The 16,554-nt window shown below is 37.9% G+C and overlaps 1 protein-coding gene across 6 annotated transcripts in view; it reads right to left on the reverse strand.

Annotated features, from left to right (window-relative positions):
- The window catches only part of arhgef10la (Rho guanine nucleotide exchange factor (GEF) 10-like a), a 172,205-nt gene that overhangs the window by 39,950 nt on the left and 115,701 nt on the right, over positions 1–16,554 (reverse strand). For all 6 annotated transcript variants that reach the window (XM_073811800.1, XM_065241163.1, XM_073811799.1 and 3 more), the window contains one exon: positions 7,803–7,889. In XM_073811800.1, coding sequence (XP_073667901.1) covers positions 7,803–7,889 — 87 coding nt within the window. The remainder of the gene's footprint in view (positions 1–7,802; positions 7,890–16,554) is intronic.

Genomic DNA, 16,554 nt, shown 5'->3' on the forward strand with positions numbered 1-16,554 from the left:
TAGATTTTAAACGTCAAATCTAGCAGACCTACACCCCTCCATGCTGGCTCTGAACAAGAGCCAACATTTTCAGTGCAGCCCTGTTAACACATGCAAGTTACAAATGAATGACATTCTTTAAAGCTTACGTTCTTTTAAACCGACATCATTAAAGAAAAAAATTAATACAAATATGGTACTGTGAGAAAGAAACTTTGTCTTTTAGTTTAAAGTGTATCGTTTGAAGGTTATATAGAGAGGCGGATGTAAAGACAGGTGCTGGGACATTGAATTTTATTCGGAGCCAGACTCTATAGCATTACATCAATGTAAGTCTATGGGGACTGTCTGGATTTTGATATTCTGCTATGGGAAAAATGTAAGTCGGCTCAGTTTGAAAAAGATACAGCAGACTGAGATTGAATATGCAGATTCTCTGTAGCTTTAAAATTCAGGAAAGTTTGTCAAAGCTATATGAAGCATACATAATTACTGTTTTTACATATTTGTCCTCAAATATTTCTTGCCACACCTTTTTTTGTCATTGTTTAAACAGGGCTCAATTGGTAGACACTAGCAATGCCAAAGTTATAGGTTTGAAGTGGATTTTTTTTTTCAATTCAATTCAATTTTATTTATATAGAGCTTTTCACCATAGGTAATTGTATCAAAGCAGCTTTACACTAATAGAAGCAGGGGAAAACACAGAAAAATCGACAGACAACATAAGTAGCAAAATACAGTGGCTATAAATAAGCTTTACAAGTGAGCGTGTTGATAATGTAACGTATGGAAGAGGGTGCTAAGTTAAGCCAATGTTGGCTGACTCCATATTAATATATATAGGGGCAGTTCGCATGTAAAGCAAGTGTCACACAGTGTTGTGGTTTAATATATGCTCAGTTCCAGACAGGCTAGCTATTGCGGCATAAGTATATTACCCAGACGAGTTATGTGAAGGCTTCGTTCCGTACAGGCTAACTATTGCGAGATAAGTACATTTACTAGAAAAATTATATGAATGCTTTGTTAAAGAGAAAAGTCTTAAGTTTAGAGTTGAAGTGATCGACTGTGTCTGATTCTTGAACATCAGTTGGCAAATCATTCCAGAGCTTAGGGGCTAAGTAGGAAAAGGATCGACCACCTTTAGACACTTTTGATATTCTAGGGATAGTTAAGAGACCAGAATTTTATTTATTCATTTAGCTGACGCTTTAATCCAAAGCAACTTACAATTGTTATATATGTCAGAGGTCACACGCCTCTGGAGCAACTAGGGGTTAAGTATCTTGCTCAGGGACACAATGGTGTGTCACAGTGGATCCGAACCCGGGTCTCTCAAACCAAAGGCGTGTGTTTTATCCACTGCATCATCACCACCCAATGTTTGCGACTGCAGTGTAAGTGATGGATTGTATTGTGATAGTAAAGCGCATAACTTGTAAGCCATTTTGTATAAAAACATCTACAAAATGCACAAATGTAAATGTTAAAATGGCGCAAACGTATTGTATAAGGGGAGGATTATAACGCTGGATGATTAACTAACCAAACAAAATTCCCAGGAAGAACATGATGTACGCAAGCAAAAAAATCAATAGACGAATTAGCCTTAGAGGTGAAAAAGCTAAGATGAGTGAATTTGGCGGATGACTGGCTGTCTTGCACCGATTAGAAACAATGTCATTATTTTGATCAAAGCCATAAGAAAATTCCCAGAAGCCCATCTTAGCGTGATCTGATTACTGTCACCGCTCATTTGAAACGCTGGCGGTGAAAACTGCCTGTTGTGAAAGAGGAATGAGGTGACTTATACATTGAGATGTAGCAAATTACTACCATCATTTCCTTTTTCTCACATCTCTCAGTCTAGCGGAGTTCACTGAGGAAATGACACCTGCTATAGGCTGAAGGTCGCTTGATTGCTTAGGGGTTGCTGAAAACCTTGTAGACTTTTGATTATAGGCATAAAGTCTGGTTTGCGTTGCAGCTTATGATGGGTAGGCAATACCATATAGACAGGATGAGAGAGATGATTTTTTGGGTGGGTTTATGCAAGATTTTTTGTTATGTGGAATGAAAACCTTAATGGAAGACATGATTGCTTATACAGAAAACATTGAGGAAAAATTGAAAAATATGGGCAGGCTTGGAAACAAGGATGTATGTCATACACCTCATTAACAGGCATTAGAAAGTCAGAAAACAGGGCAGGAATGTTTTTTTTTTCATTAATATCAAGTTTGTTTGCTTCAAGTGCTTCAAACAAATATGAAAGTATCTTTATAGGCGGGGTGCACAATCTCTGAAAGCCAATATTGACATTTGTAATCACCTAAAGAAACACACCCCTACACCAATAGAATCTGGACCTTCTATTGATAAAGCCGCCCCACACATACGCAACCCAGGCAATGATGTTGGTTAGTAGACACGCCCCTTACTGCTGATTGGCTACAAGTGTGTTTCGGTCCTCGGCCTGACTCCTTTTTCCAAAGTGTTTTTCAAAAATGGTGCACCCCACCTTTAGGCATCAAAATTGAAATGTTTAAAGCTGCAATCTGTAACTTTTGCCTCTCTATCACCACCTCTGTTCGAAATATAACATTGCAGTAGGGCTACACGATTATGGGCAAAATCATAATCATGGTTTTTTGGGTAAAATCACAATCACGTTTTTATTACACGTTTACTCATTTGTCAGCAGCCATATCACCCTGTAGCCCAAGACAGCTTGCCCACTGATGCTATGCAGGGCTGAGCCTGGTCAGTACTTGGATGGGTGACCACCTGGGAAAACCAGGTTGCTGCTGGTAGTGGTGTTAGTGAGACTAGCAGTGGGTGCTCACCCTGTGGTCTGTGTGGGTCCTAACACAAAAAAAAGAGTAGGGGTGTGCCCCGGCATCCTGGCCAAAACTTGCCCATTGGCCTACTTATCATCCCCTCATACTAATTGGCTATATCACTCTGTCTCCTCTCCACTAATAAGCTGGTGTGTGGTGAGCGTTCTGGCACAATATGGCTGCCGTCGCATCATCTAGGTGGATGCTGCACATTGGTGGTGGTTGAGGAGATTCCCCCGTTCATATGTAAAGCGCTTTGAGTACTGAGATAAGCGCTATATAAATGTAAGGAATTATTACTATTATTATTATTACTCAGTGACTTTGAAAACATGCTTTTATTTAACCTTTTTAAGTAAGTGTTGCAAATAGCTACATGTGTCAAAGCAGTGGTTCCTTCGAAGTGCCTTACAAACACATCGGTCCAGCAGCACACAATAAATATTTTAATCACACAATAATTGTTTTACATCGATTAGCGTGTTTTTTAAATAGTTTGAATCAACAATTGAAAATCCAAAACGATTAATCGCACAGCCCTACATTGCAGGCATGTGACGACTTGCCCCAAAGTCATTGAGACAACATGCCCCAAACAGACGTGTGTGCTAATGTTGGTTAAATTTCAGGGTTCACTTAAAGGTGACATATTGATTGAACGGGGTATTTATCCTTGTTTTGTGATGTGACATGTAGACAAATTTTTTTTGGGTTTGGGTCTGTAATGCCTTAAAAGCTTCCTAAAAACCTCTCTAAGATAGCTCTATTATAGTGGGGGATTTTAAACAAGTGGTTTTTACCTATTTGGCTCCCCCTACTGGCTTAACTTGCAATCTCACTTCTGATTGGCTGACTCAAAAAATGTAGCCAATTATTTTAAAGTGGAGGGGCAGTGAGATGCCTGTGATGTCATAAGCATCAGTTTTTCAGATTGGGCCGTTTTCTGGCTGACATTTCTAAAAGAGGAATTTCTATGAGACTGAGATGTTTAGCATGTCTAGCACTTTTTGTATGTTTGTGAATGCGGGCAGACTACCATTATTCAACAAAGACAAGGTAAAAATGTTTTTTCATTCTCTGTCCTCTTTAACATAGCATGTCAGCTAAAGTATCAAAAGACACGTTATTGACTCCTCTATGTTGTACAAAATTAAAATTTTTAACATTCATACCTAACAAAGTTGTATTGCAGGGCTCGACATTAAGGCTTGTCCGCTTGTCCGGGACAAGTGGATTTTTTGAAGGACAAGTGTAAGAGAAAATTGGTTGTCCGACTGGACAAGTTAAATTTCAAACAATGTTACTTAATGTTATGTGCCGTTAACGTCAGAGCAGAACACGCAGGGCAAACACCAAGCGGAGTATTGAACAGAGAGCGCAGCGCGCCGACGCACGCGCGCACACACACACGTTTAAACAAGCTGTGCGCACATGAAACCTTGATTGCCGAACACGGAGGGGCGGGGCGGCATGGAGTGGAGAGTGATGTTTCTTCAGGCTCCGGCGTGAATATAAATGACAGACACTTCAACCGCAGTTCGTATTTTTTCTCTTCTAAAGTTTGGTAAAACACATAATGGGCTTAAAATCTTGTTTAAGAATCTGTTTTATAATGAGAATCTCTCTTTCAGCGTGCCTACGTGTGTTTGCACCGCGTTACCGCCGATTTGAATCTGACAGAGTTCGTCACTGTACATTAAAAAATCCCACACAAACATTACAGCGTAAATGCAAGGATTAAGATTGATTTTATATATAACAGATAATCTGGATACATTTACCCTAATATGTTTTTTTAAAACATGGTAATGTTTTAATGTTTTGCTTTAGTGTTTTAATGTCAGACAATCATTGAAATGTGGGAAAAATGAAGAGAAAGGCAGCAGATATAGCATCCTTCTTCAGAAAGAGTAGCAAGAAGCAGCCAAATTAATATTATTTAAATAAATTTCAGTGGCCTACAAAATTCACGTGACTTTCTGGTCTCTATAGTTTTTTCAGCAATGGGAGATATAAATTCTGGTTTCAAAGTAAATTTCAAAAGTTTTATTTGATTAAATAGTAAAAAAAAAAATTGAGGTTTAATTATGACTATAAATTGTATGTTAATCTCAATTCATTTTTAATTGGAATTAAAGTATTGTAGCAATTGTATATTATACATTATTCTGATTAACACACCTATAATACTTAAAAGTATTTTAAGGTTGGATGATAGAGATTTTATGTGCCACACCAGAGTTACTGCTGGCCCCTGCCTGACCACCCCTATGAGAAATCCCTTGCTCCGCCACTGATTAGCAAAACACAAAAAATAAATTATATTATAAATCTTTACCCGGACAAGTGACTTTTGTGCATGGACAAGTGAAACATAAATTTACTTGTCCGAAGGATAAGTTCCTCAAAACATTAATGTCAAGCCCTGTATTGCATAAAATTTTAAGTGGAATTTAAAAAAAAGAATTATGATTATGTCAGACTAGAGCAATCTTGACCACATGTGAACACAAAGTTAACTTTAGAAGAAGTCGTCACACAAAAGTGGCTATTTGATTTTTGAGATATAGCCTCTAGTGTTGGAATTATGAACAGTGTGATCTTTTAATTTTTAAAGAGCACCAATGGTCCCATTTACAATTGTACATTTCCTTTGGTGTGTAAGTGTGTATTAGTACATGTTAACGATATGCAAAAGGTACAAACCCCAAAGTAAACGATGACGCGAGTTAACATCTTCAACATAAATCTCTTTTCTTGGACTACAACAACACACGGATTATAGGCATCAGTTAACTTCCTGGGCCTGTTGACGTGGACAAGACCGACATTATCATAATTTCTCTCGCTTGGACTCACAACCTACAATCTAAAAAATATTTAACCCTGGGCTGGGTAACTATAGGACAGAACACATTTCTGGGTTAAATTGATCCAAATAATGGGTTGTTTTAACCCAACAGCTGGGTTATTGTTAATCAACCATGATGAAACAACCCAGCAATTGGGTAAAAACAACCCATTATTTGGGTCACTTTAACCCAGAAATGTGTTCTGTCCTATTGTTACCCAGCCCATGGTTAAAAATAACCCAATATTTTTAAGAGCGCATAAGTTAACTCCTGTTAGCATTGCATTGTAAGCGAATCTTTCAAACATGGTAAGGAGCGTCACATTTCCAGCTTACGTCAGAGGTATTGAGGCCAATCACAACGTTCAAATTAGCTGGCCAATCATGGACACAGAGCATTATAGATCGATAGCATTGTACAAAATCAGAGCATTTGAGGAAGGCAGGGATATCTGGAGCTACAAAAATGTATGATATGTATAAATTAATGTTTATTGAACCATAAACCACACAAACACACTGTATTATACCAAATACACAAAATACAGTTGTTTTAGCAACGAAATAGGTGCACTTTAAAGCAACACTATGTAGTTTTTTTACCTTTAAATAATGTCTCTAAAATTATTTCAGTGATAGAACAACTTTTAACTGGACAAATTGTACTGTTGCTGCAACCTGAGCAACCTCCTAGCTGCTACAAGCACACTCTGAAAGTGGCGGTGGAGGGTAAAGCACACAGTCCCGCCCCTCCCCCTGCCTGCAGAAAAGTGTCTGATACCAGGCACTGTTGCGCTTTTCAACCACATGGGGGAGCTGTAAGTCATTTTTACATGGAAACTACTTAGTGTTGCTTTAACACAAAAAAGTTACAGATTGCTGCTTTAATGTCACTAAACTGGCAAACTTAGGAAGATGATTACTTCTTTCACTAAATCAGAGCTTGTTTAAAAGCTATTTACTGATTCAACAATCTGATTGAAGCTTGTAATTTTTGCCAGTGTTTTTCTAGATTTATGTGAAATATTCATCACGGTGTGGGTGTCTGTAGCTGAGACTAAATCTTCTATAAGCTCATCATTATTGGACCCTGTTTGATTACATTTAATGCTCTAGAATGCATTTAAACAAGCTTACATGCATTTAAAAACCTTCACAGCTCAGAAAATAGGTTTACGTATGTTGCATAATAGCAGATATTAGCACATTTAATGAGATCCACCAGCAGCCCTTGAAACTGTTAAACTGAAATTAATGATGTTATTTATTACAAAAACTGACCCCTGCAGTTTAAGCCGACTCTACGCTGACTTTGGAGTGAGATTTGGATTCGAGATTAGATTTTGACACAACAACATTCGGAATACGCAATATCAAGGATTTTGTTTAGCAAGAGGGCCTAATCCAAACAGATATTATATCCCACTGACTGTCTCTCTGTATCTTTTAAATCCATTCAAGTCCACCCTCAGTGCTCTTTAGAATACCTCCAAAAACAATTAACCCAAAGACACAGGCAAGGGCGTCCTTTTGTGTCTAACCTGGGCTCGAATTGGATTTATCCCCCTGCTTTGGGGGATTATGTGATAAATTGCCCACCACACCAGAGGAGGGAAGAGAATGAGATGAGTGTGTGAAACTTTCAAAGGTGATTTCACAGGGCTTTTTATAAAAATATGTTTCATTTTGCAGAGGAGTGGAATGCATATTACATCCACTGGATAAATTAAATGTTTTCAACAATGCTCCTGAATGTGAATGCAGAAATGTGGTTTAATGAGGCTAAAAAAGAACATAACAAGTGTGTGCACTTATAATCTTTATGAAAACACGTAAGAATGTTAAAATGTAAGCACATGCTCATGACATTCTTAGGTTAATAAGTAAATCTGGCCAACAAGCAAACATCTAGATGTGCAGATCATGTGTTGCATAAACAGTTTAAGATATTCACAAAATAAAATACAGTTTACCTGAGATCACACAATTCAAGGTTGTAAGGATGTGCTCGCAAGTATAAATATATATCGCAAGCTTTTAGATATCACGTGTCACTTACGTTCAACGTTTCAATGTGTGCATATAAAAAAGTGTACAGGCCTGTCATATGCGTCAATGTTTTGACTTACCCAAAGGTAGCCTTGAGGAAGTGAAGTGCTTGCAGCTGAGAATCCAAGTAAAGCACACTGGACAGGATTATGAAGAGCAGCCTCAAGCTACAAAATAAGAAGAAAAAACATCAAATTAAAGCCTTATCCAATGCTTATATAACAACTTCACATATTAAACAAGTTTTCTATTAATTAATAGTTTAAAATATCTAAAATAGTGACACCACAGTGTCTGTTGCTTAAGTTTCCCATACTTTGTACCATGATGTACCACTCAGCATGTCACGAGAACCGATACTTCGGTACAAAAATTTATTTAAACATGACGGTACTTGTTTTCTATGGTACCAGAGGTACAGAGGTTGCAAAACTCTTCCGGTATTGATGGGGGCAGCATATACGCGCGTGTGTATTTGTTGCTTCACAAGAGTTAGAAAGAGGAAGAACGCCTCGTACGAGCACACGGGAATCCCTTCTAGAGTAGCTTGTCGCTATCAAACAAAGAATTTGTCAAAGCTCATAAAAGACAGACCCCCCGATCTCTGTAAAGAATTCAAGGTAAGTTTTAATTCACATTAACATCATTTACAAACTGTAAAACTTTAATTTTTTATACTGAAACCCAGACCCTATATTATGTTTGTTTTAGGCAGCTGGCATTAATGCCGTATAACCAGCTAACTTTATGCTAGATGTTAATATTTTGTGTAAGTCAGTTTGTTAATGACGCTGCATTTGCAACATTATAAACTATCTATAAATGGGGTACCATGCATCGCAATTTAGCCATTCTGTCAGCAAAATGTAGCCTAATGTCACTGGATTAAATAATAACTGGTTTTTAATAACGGTTTTCATCCTGCAACAATGTGAGTGATATTAAACTAAACTAATGCTTGCATTCAGAGTATGTGTGTGTGCGCGTGCATGTGTTGATAAGTGCACCTTAGCACCTGTAGCTAGCTGATTTATTAGTCATTGTCAGACAGTATGTTTAATAAATAAGCTCTTTTTAAAAGTAACAGCCAGAGGAGGATGTACACCAAGAGAGTCAGGTGAAAAGTCAACAAACATTAACACCGACAACCTAAACAGAAGCTCTAAAAAGTTTTCTATAATGTTGAAAAGTTTTAATAAAATTTTTTTTTAAGTATAATTGTTCTTTTCAACAAACTGTGGTACCGACTTAGGTACTGAGTACCGTGTACTCTTTTGTGGTTTTGGTACCGACTACTAGACTACTAGATCTCTGGGTCTGGTGGCCACTTTTAGCATAGCTTAGCATAATCCATTGAATCCGATTAGACCATTAGCATCGCGCTCAAAAAGGACCAAAATCGTTTTGATATTTTTCCTATTTAAAACATGACTCTTCTGTAGTTACATGGTGTACTAACACCGACAGAAAATTAAAAGTAGCAATTTTCTAGGCTGTTATGGCTAGGAACTATACTCTCCTACTGGCGTAATAATCAAGGACTTTGCTGCCGTACCATGGCTGCAGCAGGCGTAGTGATATTACACAGCGCCCAAATAGCCGGAATAGTCCCCTTGGTTATTTTCAAGAAGAGGGGACAATTTTGGGGCACTGCGTAATATTATTGCACCTGCTGCAGCCATGGTAAGGCAGCAAAGTCCTTGATTGATGGTTTTCACTTTAGGGGAGCTGGAAAATGAGCATATTTTTAAAAAAAGTAGAGTGTCCCTTTAAGAAACAACAAATGGTTTGCAAAAGCAATTGGGTTGTTACCAAACCTATACATATCATAACATTGGGGGGTTATTACACTGGCTGCAAGCAATCTAAAAATAATAATACAAATATTTACAAAATATTTGAGAAAATATTTAGATTTTTTTCATCATATACCTTGTCTACCATTTTTGTTGTTTGCTTTACAGTAGATATAAAATATAATAGAACGATATATTCCAACCTACATCTCAATTTTATGTTTAGTAGCTGAATAATATAATATACTATATTTACTAATATATATATATATATATATATATATATATATATATATATATATATATATATATATATATACATATGTAAAACAATATATTATAGTATATTATATTATAGACAGTGAGAAATAAAAGGCTGAGAATGATCAATGTGGCTCAGTTCAAGTGGTGGGTGGCATATTTATGAAGACCGTAATGTTGCGTGATATTACAGCATGTTAACACACCACAAACAGCCTCTGTTTGGAAATTTTTATATTTAAGAAGAAAGAAGGCTGGCAGCGATGGCAGTAGGCACATCTAATTAAATTAGGAAACGTGGGGGAAGTTGCTATCTATTGGAGGTTGCGAGCGCTGAATATCTTTCATGTTGCCCCCAGTGGAAACCGGGCATCAATCACTAGCTATTCCAATCAGCCATTTTCAATTTCCCCACTCTTTCAAAGCGTAAATGCAAACAGGTCTAAAAATAATGCTGGCGAAATGATAATATTTAATTCCACATAGGGGTCTGCCTCTTCCTTCGACTCTTCTTACCCCTTCCTTCTCCAAATCATTCCCTTCTTTTCATCCTCGATTATTCAAGCTCATTGGGCACGGCGAGTTCCCTGGTCTCCCACATTTATATCACTTATCCTTCATTTTTATATCATTTGTCCATCTGCAGAGATAGAAAATGTCTAATTTGTAATTATATGCCAGTCATGGCTGAAGCACATATGGCAGCCTGCAGGCAGCAGAGTTTGGCTGGTGTAAGGAAAGGACAGACCGTGGTTTTGAGTCACTTGAGAACGCTGTTGCTCAGTGAAAAGCACAGGCAATCTTCACAGGTGGAGATTGCTTTGTCTTTGACCGTCCTCTGATGAATAGCAAGTGCATTTGCCTGAATATCAGCTTCAGCCATTGCCTCCGGGGTTTAAGTCACACGGTACATGATTCCTCGGCAACGCATTTGTCTCTGGGTTCTCACAAGACACCTCGCAAGACTCCTGTCTGAATGTAGTGGTAATACACTGTACTAGATGCTAGTTTCTAGAAGTCTGTACTGAAAGCATTTTTTGATGCACCCACTGGCATATACAGCTATAGTATGCAACTAATGCAATATGAGTGAGATTGAATGCATACTGTATGGTGCTGAGCATATTTAAATGATGGGCTATGACTTTACCACACCACACAATGCTTGGCACCATTCATTTAATTGTTAATTGAAGACATGTGATTATCAGGCTGCAGAACCTTCAGTAGTTTGCTCCTTACAGTAACGATAGAGAAATATTAACTGTTTTCTGTTTCAAACATCACTGCAAAGTCTCAAAATCTAAAAATGAGATTGTTAGCACAAAAGTTTGTTTTCAGCAATTTGTTTTGCTATGATTTTATTCTTTGACATGACCTTACTCAGTTATATAGATATCAAGGTTACAAAAAAATACTGCTGTGTATCTTGGGACAAAACAATGGCACTGATGTATATTAAGATATGTCAGATCCAGGTGTTTTTAAATTAAAGCAACACTAAAGAGTTTTTGCTCTTTGCTCCCCCTACAGGTTAGAAGCGTAATTGTCCATTACCGCTGTTATTGCAGCATAGCTGGCTCTGATTGGATTGTAGGTCTGCCGTAAAGCAAGTTTTTGTAGTTTTTACTCGAACTACAGGACCGCGACCCGACGGTTGGAAACTTCTTTAGTGCGGTTTTGGCCGATAGAGGGCTGCAAAGCGAATGTGAAAGTGCCGTTCACCCTGTTTCGAGTGGATGAACTACTGAAACTTTTTTGGAAACGTTATTTTAAGGTAAAAAAAAACTCTTTGGTGTTGCTTTAAAGGAATATTCCATTTTCTTAAAAGAAAAATCCAGATAATTTACTCACCACCATGTCATCCAAAATGTTAATGTCTTTCTTTTTTCAGTCGAGAAGAAATTATGTTTTTTTGAGGATTTTTCTCATTTTAATGGACTTTAATAGAGCCCAACATCTAATACTTAACTCAACACATAACAGTTTTTTTCAATGGAGTTTCAAAGGACTCTTAATGATCCCAAACGAGGCATAAGGGTCTTATCTAGCAAAACGATTGCCATTTTTGACAATAAAAATAACAAATATACACTTTTAAAGCACAACTTCTTGTCTAAATCCGGTCCAGCGTGACCTAACGTAAATGCGTACTAGTGACGTAGGGAGGTCACGTGTTACATATATAAAACGCAAATTTGTGGACCATTGTAAACAATAAACTGACACAAAGACATTAATTAGTATCAGTTGACATACAACAACGTAGGAACGGTCCTCGTTCTCAACACTTGTAAACACTGGGGCAGAGTTTCGCGTTCGTCCTCTGTGACCTCTTGACGTCATGACGTATTGCGTGGGGTCACGCTGGCGCATCACAAACGGATTTAAATGAGAAGTTGTGGTTAAAAAGTGCATATTATTTATTTTTCTTGTCAAAAATGACAATTGTTTTGCTAGATAAGACCCTTATGCCTCGTTTGGGATCATTTATAGTCCTTTGAAACTCCGTTGAAAAAAACTGTTAAGTGTTGAGTTAAGTATTAAATGTTGGGCTCTATTAAAGTCCATTAAAATGAGAAAAATCCTGCAATGTTTTCCTCAAAAAACATAATTTCTTCTCGACTGAACAAAGAAAGACATCAACATTTTGAATGACATGGTGGTGAGTAAATTATCTGGAAGAAAATGGAATATTCCTTTAAGGCAGCTCAAACATGCATCATAGTCTGGGACGAGGATAAGCCCTGTCACGGAAACTGCACTAAATCACAAAAAACTGACTATATAGTTGTGTTTTCACAGTTATTAGGTCACAAATTTGTGTTTAATAACGGAAAAAATCAATGATGCTTAAAAACCCAAAATCAAACTAATCGCCCATATAATCAGCAACTTATCACTAACTCTAAACCGCTAGATAATTTGAAAGGCCATTCAATTAGCATCATGATGCCTTGATCCTCTAATTCCCTTGCTCAAATACAGGTGCAATACTGAAGATCCCATGAGAGAAGCACCAGCAGGTATTTCAGGACAGATCTAAAGGAAGATGAGTGTTTGGGTGCTCATCCGGGGAAAGAGCACCGGGCGAGCTAATTAAACAGAGATTTGTTGATGAAGGAAGAGGGCGGCCACACAGCTGCTGGCCACAGTGACCCAGTGCTCTACATGGTATCCATCCCACCTTTCTGGGTGACGGGCCATATGCCAGGCTCCAGGTGGTGAGTGTATTTTTTCATATGCCTTGGAGCTCATCTGAAAAAAACCATATCAGTTTTTTTTTGCTCTACAGTGTGTAAACAGTCTGATTGGTCCAGGTTATTTTCATATGCACACTGATAGCATTCCGCACAAATAGCAAATACTTTTGGCTTATTTGGCTGGTCAGTGTAATAAATCAATATTTTGCTAACCAACTGCAAGTCTAATAAGGGTAATAAAACAAACTATCCAATCAACTAATTATTGATGAGTTGAGGGAGTTTGGGAACTGAACTGCCACAAATTAGCAATGTCAGAATCCTTAGAGCAATAATAGCAAAGTGAAGTGTTTGTGTGTTGTGCTCACATTCTGTGACAGCAATGAAATCTCTCTTCTACCTTGCCGTATTTAATGCATATCAGATGTGATAAGCGTGACACAAAGGGACACGTACACTCCCTCCCAGAATTAACAATTAATAATGCGAGTCTCTGCTTGTCTTCTCTACTTATGCCTCATAAAGAGACCATCTTCCAGTACTATAATCAGCATAGCTATAATATCTGGCTATAACCAGAACTTCTTCATAGTGCCATTTCAAATGCGCGTACACTTCAGATTCAAGTGGATTTGATTGGTTGTCATTGGTTTATCATTCTCAGCAAGTGATCCCAACGATATCATTCATTGTATCCTTATTGCTATAGTTGTAGTGTGAACTCCGCTGTTCTCTTTAAAATAAAAAGGTTTTTAAAACTACATTTTTATAGTTATAGTTATAATGTGAACGCAAAAGGTGATACATGTAATTTTCAAAATTAAAGTGTTTTGTTTTTTTTTTTTAAGGGAAAACACCACCGTTTTTCAATATTTTACTATGTTCTTACCTTAACTTAGACAAATTAATACATACATATCTTTTTTCAATGCGTGCAATTAATCTTTGTACAGCGCGTTGTGAATGTGTCAGCATTAAGCCTAGCCCCATTCATTCCTTGGGATCTTTAGTTTAGTTTCAACAGTGTTAGAGCTGAGTCATTTTGTCATATTTTATTTTTCTATGTTAACTATTTTTAATCAATGACACTGAAAAAATATTAATTTAATTTACTCAATTTTTTAAGGTAAGTGGTTGCAATCAATTTATTTAAAGGAACAGTATGTAGGATTGTGGCCAAAACTGGTATTGCAATCACAAAACTTGTGGCTAAAACTGGTACTGCAATCACACAACTGGTGGCCAATACACAAAATGACAACATAAACATCAGTTGAGGGCTGCAACTCCACTTTTTAAATGACAATATCCTGGCCGGACCACTGTTGTCAGTGATGTAAGTATTTGAAATGAAAATGATTTCTTAATGTCTAGTGACATATCTGGGCCATTTTATGATTAATTGATATACATTTCTAACAAACTGCTCCTTTAAGCTACATTTAAACAAAAAAAGTTAGTAAAATAAAATAAAATAAATAAAACTTTTGTTTAAATGTAGCTTAAATAAATTGATTGCACACTTACCTTAAAAAAAATAGTAAATGGAATAAAAAAAAATTTCAGTGTAGTCATTTTTGTGGAATTTTGTATTCTCTTGTAGTAAAAAAAATAAATGAAATAAATTTCAGATTAAAAACTCATTTTAAAAATAATATTTTTAAACAATTAATAATACCCATTACACCAAGATGGTACAACCAGCAGTTAACTCCTCCACTTCATTTCCCCCCATTAGAAACACATGGCTAAGCTAGGCCTCTCCGACACAGTTTTCATTAAAAAGCTCTGGTTGGGGTTTAATCCACAAAGCCTGGTTAACATGAAGCATAGCAGACAAAAAAAAACTGTAGCCTGAGTCACTGCAAAGCCACACTCCGATAAAAGACTCCTGACAACAGCGTCACATCTCCCACATGTTAACAAACACTAATGGAGATCTTCTGCTTAACTGATAATTGTCAGGCTTCACAAGTCTACCTAACACTGCTTTATTCCAGTCTCAGGATAAAGTGAGACCTCATATGCTGAACAGATCACAAACCTACAAGCAAGCTGCACTTATTTGTATGAGACAGGCTAGTATTGGTTCAGGGCTCAGGCTATAACATTTTGCTCTCATCTAATCCCCACGGTGTGGATGAGAGTGCCGGGTATCTGGAACCGGGAGAACCGCTGCATAATGCAGGGCTGACATAAGTGTGCTTAGCATTCTGCTACATCACAGGATTAGGTAGAGGAAAATGGAAGTGGATTAGCCTATAGGAATTCAATACACGTGGTGGAAAGAAGCAGTGAAGGGGTGGTAGGACTGTGCACTGGAGAGGTTATGGCAGTTTAGCCTCAACATGACTAAATTAGTATAAATGGCCCGAGTCTTTACTATTAAAACAGTGGCACTATATTCACACCGTTATGTTTGTTAGGGGGTTTCCATTTGCCCTTGGTAACACAGATGAATGACTGGATCAAAGCTGCAATAAGCTAAAAGTGATAGGAATGCATGCGTTGTTAAATTTCACAGTTAGAGATAAGCAAAGATCAAAGTGTCAACCACCTGCAAAGCTATCCGTTATGCATTGTGCATAAAATATTAAGAGTATACGTTTCAGTTGGACCTCTCCGTTTCAGCCTTCTGTTTAGTGCCTTCTGTTTTAGATCACATGGCTATTACGTATCACATGCAAAGTTCACTCTTTTAGTGAAGCAGCTCCGGTTCCCGTATGGTTCACTGAGGAGAGAACACGTCAATGGACGTCTGGATAGCATGACAGGACATTTGGCATATCGGTGTTCCAAAGCCCCATCTGACATCACTAAGCAGCAGCATTCATATTCATGCGGAGATTGATATTTCTCTCCTTATGTCCTGCACAGTCACTCCACGCACTTGACGCGATGCGTCGTGATGAGAATCCAACACGTCTCTTCATCCCCTCTGGCGCAACTACTCCGACACAGCTCAACAATTCCAGCATGGTTGAGATGAAAGCAATGAACTGTCCTACAAATAATGGCTTTGAAAGTAAAACTAGAAGCCAAGAGTAATCTGGAGGATATAACGCTAGTGAATCTCTTTGTTGCTCTCCCATGTGAAAATGCGGTGAGCCACCGCAATCGCTGCCAACCGTCAGGATCTCATCGGAGGACGAGACTGGAGAGTGAACGCGCAGATGGGTTTGATGGGAGGGAATCTTTAATCCCCTTGATCAGATGTCAAGAAGTGTAGAACAAAAGGTCTCCGAATCCCTACCGTGCCGATCAGCGGGGCATCGCAAACACTGTCACCAAGCTGGCATGTTGGCTCAAGATGTGCATTTCAGTCTGTCAGTGCCCAAAGAAAAGCTGTTAATAATTACAAGAAACAGCTACTTATTAGGTACTGACAAGTGTGAGGTAATGTTAAATTTTCCACAACTCCTTCATTTTAGCACATGTTACCTTATCAGCCAGGTGGAGAACATAAAACGCTAATGGTGCAAGAATGCAAATGAACCGCATTTAGCCAGAAAACACGACGATCCACGTTGCTTCGGTTCCCAGCAGAGTACAACTTTACCCGGCAGCAGGCA

This window comes from Paramisgurnus dabryanus, chromosome 14 (assembly GCF_030506205.2).
Source record: "Paramisgurnus dabryanus chromosome 14, PD_genome_1.1, whole genome shotgun sequence".
NCBI classification, from domain to species: domain Eukaryota; kingdom Metazoa; phylum Chordata; class Actinopteri; order Cypriniformes; family Cobitidae; genus Paramisgurnus; species Paramisgurnus dabryanus.